General features: G+C 36.6%; 1 protein-coding gene across 1 annotated transcript in view; it reads right to left on the bottom strand.

Moving 5' to 3' along the window:
* The window catches only part of LOC102255881 (chromosome unknown open reading frame, human C10orf107), a 110,721-nt gene that overhangs the window by 81,858 nt on the left and 20,337 nt on the right, over positions 1-8,526 (bottom strand). Inside the window, exon 4 of the mRNA XM_014538740.1 lies at positions 2,790-2,934. Coding sequence (XP_014394226.1) covers positions 2,790-2,934 — 145 coding nt within the window. The remainder of the gene's footprint in view (positions 1-2,789; positions 2,935-8,526) is intronic.

Raw genomic sequence — 8,526 nt, 5'->3', positions numbered from 1 at the left:
GCGCAGGCGGGGAACGTTGGCTTCCTCCTTCAATGAAGGAAGCAAGCCTCATGTTCGCTTTAAGCTGCCTGGCTGCCGGCCGCCATCTTGGCTGTCAGTTAATTTACATATCTCCCTGATTAGCCGATGGGAAGGGTAGCGGTCGTACGCCAATTACCATGTTTCTCTTTTATTAGTGTAGATGGTATACAATATTTGCAAATGTGTACATTGCACAAGAAGATTCATCAGTACTTACAGTAATGTTGGGGAGGAATTTTGATGTTAGTTTTTTTAAAATCACAGACACATGACAGAATATACAATTTACACCAGCAATTTTCAACCTTTTTCATCTCATGGCCACATAAACTAATTATACTAAAATTATGTGGCACATCAAAACAATATTTTTTGCTGATCTGACAAAAAATAGGTATAATTTTGATTCGTTTACACTCGATGGCTATTGAGTTGGCCGTTGTCATTTTTAAATTTTATAATATAAGGGAGAAGAGGTCAGTGCCCCTGAATAAATAGTGAAATATTGCATGTTTTAAAAATTCTTATGGCACGGCAAACTAGTTAAAAATCACTGATTTAGACTCTATTAACAGTATCAAATGAGATTTCAATTTTATGCCAGTTAAGTTTCATGTGCTAAGGGGTCATGTTCTAAAAACTGCTCTCCCTAAATTGATGAGGGTTTTCACTGGTTGAGTAAATTTAATATCAGGTTAAATTGAAGCATGCTCATATTTTCAATAATTGAGTTAGCTTCATATTTATAAAATTTCTTTATAGTCATTAAAATGAAAAATATATGATTTAATTGCCACTAAACTTACATTTGTGGATCTATGAGGCATTCTGAACAGGTGTTACAGAAAAATGTATTTCTCTTTATACAATTTCTGTATCAATTCCAGGTATCCTACTAACTGATATTTTATTTATGTAACATGTACATTGAAAATGTATAATTTCTTTAAAATCACAGTATAAAGATTTAACAGCATCAAAAACAGTTCTGATTTATTTTGTATACTTTATATGATGACTAATCTCTCAAACAGTACTTTTTTTTTAAGAAGACAAGGGATTTTTGATAAGTGGTTATCCTGGTTAGGACCTAACAGTTACTAGGACTGACATCTCCTCTGAACCATTTTCTGAAATAAAATGGTAAGAAGTATATTGATGAGAGATATGAGATGAAAGAGAAAAGAGCCACCATCTTCCCTCATCAAGAAGGTGTTATTATGGTGCCCGCATGGGTTTTGCTGCTGTGGTTAACGACCAGTTCCAATGACCATTACAAGCTCTTGGGCCAGGCTGGTGCGGGGGGGAGAGGACGCGGGAGGTTGGCTGGCTGGCCCCGCCCCCGGTCAGGGTGGGGGGATAATCGGGGGCTAGGCCAGCTGGGGGCAGGGGCCGTGGAAGGTTGGCCAGCCAGCCCGCCCCTGATCCGGCCAGGGGGAGGGGCCACCACCCCGCTATCAGGCCGGTTGGCTGGCTGCAGTAAGCCTGATAGCAACCAGTCATTCCGGTCATTCTGGTCATTCTCTCTCTGTTCGTTTCAAACAGAGAGAGAAGGGGAAGAAGGATTCTATATGAATGTGCAGAGGATTCCCCCTGGCCCGTGTCCTACCCTGACAGGCAGAAAGACCTGGGACCAGGTTCCCTTCAGTCTGGATTTCTACTCCCTCCTCTCCCCTCACACAAGGACATTGCTTTATTCTAATTGATATGAAGACTAATGTGACTTTTAGTGGGAGACACACTTTAGAGGTATGTTTTTATGGTAAGAAATCATATTATATAAAAACATATCATATCCTGTGCCATTATTAATTCATGCCAGAAATCAGTATACAAATCTTATCATATTAAACACATTAATATTTAAAAAGCTTCCAGACTACAACCAGGATCCTTGCCAAGCAAATCATGAGCATGTCTAGGACATCATGCAGCACGCTTTATTTTGAAATTTTAAAATTTAAAGTTGGAAAACACTGCAGTATACAGTATTAGAGAACAAAGATATTCTGGGGAAGCTTTTAGTTAGACAAAAGAAATATTTTTACCAACTCTTGTTTAAATGTTTTCAAACTCTAAAATCTATCTTTCCTGGGAGAGGAAAAGGACTCTAATGCAGACCCTGTGACAGATTAAATAAAAAGACAGATTTCTTAATTCACCAATGAAGAATCACTGTAATAAAAATACTTTCCCTCCATATACCATCATTTTCTATGCAGAAGGAAAAACTTACTGAGTTTAACTGGTCAATACTACAAAATATTTCCAGACAGCTAATAAATTTGAGGAAGTATATACATAAATCTTTTCAATTCCTAGTACAAAGCATTTAAAATAAATGTTTAAGTGGAGATGAATGTTGCTCTTTAAAATGTGAAATTTTGATATTAAGGCCATCTACATAAAATATAGATTCCATTGTAATCAAGTCTGATAAATCAAAAAGAATCCTTTTATTTATAAAATGGTATTAGAGATTTAGAGAAAAAAGAAATGCATAGATCAATTTATTATAATTCTAAATAAAACTATACTTATCAAACATGAACCTCTTTTTAAAAGTGCGTTAGCTAAATTGATCAATGTCCTAACTTTTATTTATTGAATGGATGATTAGAATATTTTCTAATTATTGGTTGGGTTAATTACTATATAACTTCTGTAAATGTCAAACTTTGCTAAAAACCAAATTAGTTTCTATTTAGAAGATATTTTCTAGAAGATATGAAACAAAAAAATAATTGGGACTAAAAAGAAACCCATACCTGATTTTTAAATAATCAGTGATAGCATTGGCTTGTTTTATATCAAAGATACTCCGTTTCTTGTGTTTCTGTAAATGGGCTGGTCCAATTTCAGCCATAACTTCTCCAAGCCATTGTAAGCTATCTTTTAAGGACATATGCAGTGCTGAAATAAAATTCAGAGAAGCTTTAAGCAATTGTTTTGATAGATGTTTTGGAACAAAATAATCCAAGATGTCCTTAATGTATAAAAATGTACTTCCAGTATTTGTGAGAACAAATTTTAAAACTATTGTTTCTTTATGATAACTTAATAAGTCTATTTTGTGTAAAAGAACAGCAGCTGACACACCCAACAATTGTAAATTGCTATAAAGCTACACAATTGTTTAAAGAGCTTATGTTTTCATTTTAAGACACAAAAAATTTTGAAATCTATCTAAAGATTACTTTAAAATGGAAAAGAAATATTTTTTTATGATCTCAAAATAAGAGCACATATGGAAACAACACAAAAGTTGGTTGGATTAGCCGGTGAGGAAGGCCTGCATAGAAGATTCAGTCACAGTAGACAGCAGAACTGAACTCAGAGCTGAAAATATAAATGAGCAGTCAACCAACTTTAGCTGATTGTTACCATGTGGGAATTTGGGCTTGAAGATTTTCAATAGATGCCAGAAATATGGATTTTTATGTAAAACATCAAGATTTTTTTTTCTTTTCCAAGCTATAGAACTTATAACTTATGTAAGCTGTTTCTCAAATTATGGGGGGTGGTGATGGTAAGAGCCAGATGACAGTGCAAAAGAGTGACAAGGACTCCACTTTGCCACCATTACCAAAAATAAACAAGTCAATGGTTGTGGTCTGTTATCTTCCAACTAAAAACAACAGAGCAATGCTATCTTTTATGACATTTGTTTAGCTGAAAAAGAAGTAAATGTCAAAAGCCATAGACAACTTTTATAGTGTCTATAATACAAATATATTATCTTCTGTCTTCTTTTCATATTTGGTCATATTATGCTCGTTTTTACTTGTGGTAGGCAAATATTTACAATTCACACACACCCACTGCTCCCCTCATCCCAAGGATGAATCCAGGGAACTGGAGTGTCCAGAGTGTCCTTTGTTTGCTGACAAGTGGCAGTTGTATGGAAGTAAAACTTAAGAGTCTTAAGGTGGAGAGTTGAAAGCTCTAGCAAAAGTGAGGTTGGACAGGCTGCATGTGGGAGGTGAATGGGCTTTAGGGAGAATGGTGTTGCACAGTGTGAACCCCACTCTCTTAATCCCAACCAAACTTAGATATCTTTATCTTTAGGAAACCATCAATAAACTTCCACTTCCTCCTAAAGGAGTGAATTTTTCAGGGAGGTAGGAAAAGAGAATACACAGGAATTATGAGAACACTAGAGGCCTGGTGCACAAAATTCATGCACGGGTAGGGTTTCTTGGTCTGACCAGTGATCAGGGCCATCGGGGCCTTCCGGCTGCTGGCCGGGGTCTTCCTTTGTTCCACGCTTCCCCCTGGTGGTCAGCGCATGTCATAGCGAGCAATCGAACTCTCGGTCTCCAGATTGAATTCCCGAGGGACACTTTGCATATTAGCCTTTTATATGTATAGATAGGCTGACTGTTGGACCCAGCCATTTCTGGGTTACACAGCTACTTTTTATCTCTGGGATGTAAGTGCTATGCCCCGAAATTACTAATAAAATGACAGTAATTTTAAATGTTAGGAAGATACTATGAACACTAACTTGTAATTTGTTTAACCTAGATTCTTTTCTACTTATAGAAATTAGAAGCAAAAAACTATGTAACAATTTAAATCTGGTTTAATAAATGACAACTGGTACATTTCTTATAGGCTCCCTCCATCTTTTATGTATGTCAGATACACAATTATTGCTGGATAACTAGGCTTTCCTGAATCATCCTAAGAGATGCTCAATTATTATTGTATATTTCTTTTTCCATACCAAATTTCTTTTGAAAATAGTGGGAGTAACTTCAGAAATGAAAAATTTGTTGGATAAAAGCAATTCAGAAAGGAATGGATTGAAAATGTGAATTATTTTATTAATAAAATGTTATTACTTAGAGTTTCAGAAAAAAAGAAATCCTTAGATAACCTGTTATAATTCTAGATGTAATTATATTTATCAAGCACCAAATACATGTACATGACTACTTCCTTATATTGAAATATAAACGACTCTTTGAAACTGTTTTTCGATTTCTAATGTCTTTTTATAGATAACAGCTTTAAAAATTAAGAATGTTTTCACTTCACTTATCTAACTGAAATATTTGCTCTTTTAAAATCACATTTAGTGATGTGATTAAAATATGAAAGATTAAGCCATTTGAATAGTAAGGGCTGTTAGAAACAAAATTTGTCTTTGAAAATTTAGGGTAATGAAAGAACACCCTGGACTTATAATCAGTTGGAAGGCTTAAGATGGTACCTCATAGCTGCCACTTACTAGCTAGGTGATCTGAGTTTCACTTTCCTTATCTGTAAATGAGAGTAGTATCAATTTTCAGAGTGACAGTGCTGTTGTGAGGGTCCAATAAGAAACACATGTGAAACCCTTGGTAAACTGAAAAGATACATGTCCTAGTATTTTACATGTGTACAGGGCTTTCTAGAATTCAGCCCAAAGGCAGGCACATTTGAGATAGTAATCAGCAGGACGAGCTCTCACGCACTGGGGTTGAACCTTGTGACCTTAAGGAGTTATTTAACCTTCCTGAATCTCATTTATTTTTCTCATTTTCCAAGTGGGGAGGATAATAGAACTATCTCATAAGATCATGTGTGAATTAAATGAGACAAAGCAGATGACACTGTGACAGGCACAAGGTAATCATACACACATTTTACCTATTACTATTATTATCATCATACTGATTGGGGAAAAACAAGTCAACTTGATAAAAGTATTCTATGGTTATTTACTAATATTCATGTTATATACAGAGGAATCAATCTAGGTCCACAGACCTGGAGAGAGGCCAAATATCCAGTCTGTCGAATACTTTACAGTTTGTCCTTGGTCAGGCGCTGGAAAACTAAGCCCCAAAATGTACATTGTTAGGACAACTGTATAAATCCTATATCTTTCATAATCTTTCAGCTGATCCCATCTGATTCCAGGTGGACTGTCTGCAGAATGCCTTGTAAATAGATAACACAGCACCAGTTTGAGACAAGAAACAGATCAGAAACTGAGTCAGTATAAAATGCAGTTTCCACACTAAGTTGTATTAACAATGACCAACCACACTACAGCTAACAGACCAGACCGGGCTCCTCAGGGCTTTTCCTATTAAGATGTCCCTGGGAGGGAATGCTCACTAGGGCCCAGCACTCACCACCTCTTAGTCTGAGTATAATGCATTTTACCTCTTCCCTAGGACACTTGGCTAAGATTACATTCTTTCCTGATTATTACTATAACCTTCCTGGGATTAAAGGTTTGAGGGGATTTTTTTTTTCTTGCCAGTAGGAAAAACTAGATCCCTTGCCTTTTTCTGGTTAGGTTTTACATATGTACTTTCACTCTCTCATAGTTAATGTGGAGTTAGATGGAACCTGCTCAAGTTTAAAAATTCATTTTTGAATTGATATCAACAATATAAAGTTTCATATAAAAGAAATTGTCTTGGGTCAGTTATAAGTTATGGAAAAAAGTTAAAAATGGAAATATCTTGTCAGATTTGGAATTGAGGTTTATGAAAATGTTTTACTTTTTAAAATTCTGTTTCTAATTTGTGAATACTCAGTTCAGAGTTTGTAAACGTTCATTTCATATATTCTCTTTTTACAATCTAGTTTTTGCATAGGTGATATATTCACATGGTTCAAAAAATCACATGTGAACATATATTATGAAAAGACTTCCTTCAATTCCTGTTGCCCACATGCCCAGTTCCCATACCCTTCCCTATAGAAAATTTTGATAATTGGTGTTTTTTTTTCCTGCATTCTCTGAGCACTTCTTTGTACATATAACATGCAAAAGCACACAATTCTTCACCTGGCTTTACTCAGTAACAATATACAGTTTCCCATGCAATACTTAGAAAGCTTCCTCATTCTTTCCTTTTTATAGCTGCATCATATTTCATTTTAGAGACAGACTAATCCCTACTAGTTAACTTTAATGCCAGAGTACTTTTAGATTTACAGAAAGGTTGCAATAATATCACAAAGAGCTCCCATTTACCCCAAAGACAGTTTTCCCTGTTAACGTTGCTATATGGTACATTTGGCACAACTAATGAACAAATACTTTGGGGCGATTTCTTAGTTTTTATGGAAGACTTTTTCCCTCCCAGGATCCCATCCAGAATACTCCATTGCATTTAATCATCATGTCTCCTTGGACTGTACAGTTTCTGACATTCATTGCCTTTGATGGTTTTGACAGTTTTAAGCAATACTAGTCAGGTATTTTGTGGTAGGTCCTTCAATTTGGATTTGTCTGATATTTTTATCATGACTAGACAGGGGTTAACGGTTTTGGAGAGGAAGCCCACAGTGCCATTCTCATCACATTATGTCAAGGGTTTATGCTATTTGATATGGCTTCTCACCAACAGTGTTGGCCTTAATCACCTGGCTGAGGTAGTATTTGTCAGCTTCTCTACTGTAAAGTTACTGTACTTCCTCTTTCCATACTGTTCTCTTTACAGGAAAATCACTGTGTAGCCCATACATAAGAGATGGGGATTTGTGCTTCAACTTCTTGAGGGTAAACTATGTACATAAATTATTGAGAATTCTGTGTGGGAGATTTATTATACCCCAAGTCATTATTTATTCATTCATTCATTTATATCAGTGTGGATTCAAGGATGTCAATTTTACATTTTGGATTATAATTTAAAATTGTTTTTAAAATATATTTTTATTGATTTCGAAGGAGAAAGAAGGAGAAAGATATAAACATCAATGATGTGAGAGAATCATCGTTTGGCTGCCTCCCGCACAGCACCCCCCACTGGAGATTGAGACCACAACCCAGGCATGTGCCCTTGACTGGAATCGAACCTGGGCCCCTTCATTCCTCAGGCCGACACTCTATCTACTGAGCCAAACAAGCTAGGGCAATATTGTATTATTTTGTTCAAATTGTTCCAGCTTTGGATATTGGGAGCCACCCCATCATTTTCATTTTTGAGTACTTGCTTTTGGCCACTAACGTTGCCCCAGGCTAATCTTTTATGTCTTTACTCCAGGTCTACAGCCATTTTTCTAAGGAGCCCTGGTTCCTTTTACTGAAGAATAAAATTATAAGCTAAGACCTGGGTTCTGGGTATGTTCACTGCTAATAAGATGTCATTGCTTCTAGGCCCTCTCTGTGGTCAGAGCTAAGAAATATATGAGTGTATATGTATGCGTATGTGCACTAAACCAGCAGTCACCAACCTTTGAGACCTCACGGACCACCAGTGGTCTGCGGACCTCCGGTTGGCGACTGCTGCACTAAACTATCTATCTACACTAATAAAAGAGAAACATGGTAATTAGCGTACGACCGCTACCCTTCCCATTGGCTAATCAGTGAGTATATGCAAATTAACTGTCAGCCAAGATGGCGGCCGGCAGCCAGGCAGCGAAGCGAGCATGAGGCTTGCTTGCTGCGGACTCCAACGTTCCCCGCCTCACTTGCCGGCCTCTCAGCTGCAACTCTAAGCAACTATGTACTATGTTGCAAATAAGAAGCTAAACAAAACCCCAGAAACC

The sequence above is a fragment of the Myotis brandtii genome, unplaced genomic scaffold, assembly GCF_000412655.1.
Source record: "Myotis brandtii unplaced genomic scaffold, ASM41265v1 scaffold196, whole genome shotgun sequence".
In the NCBI taxonomy this organism is placed as follows: domain Eukaryota; kingdom Metazoa; phylum Chordata; class Mammalia; order Chiroptera; family Vespertilionidae; genus Myotis; species Myotis brandtii.
This window is presented reverse-complemented; position numbering and strand designations above follow the sequence as displayed.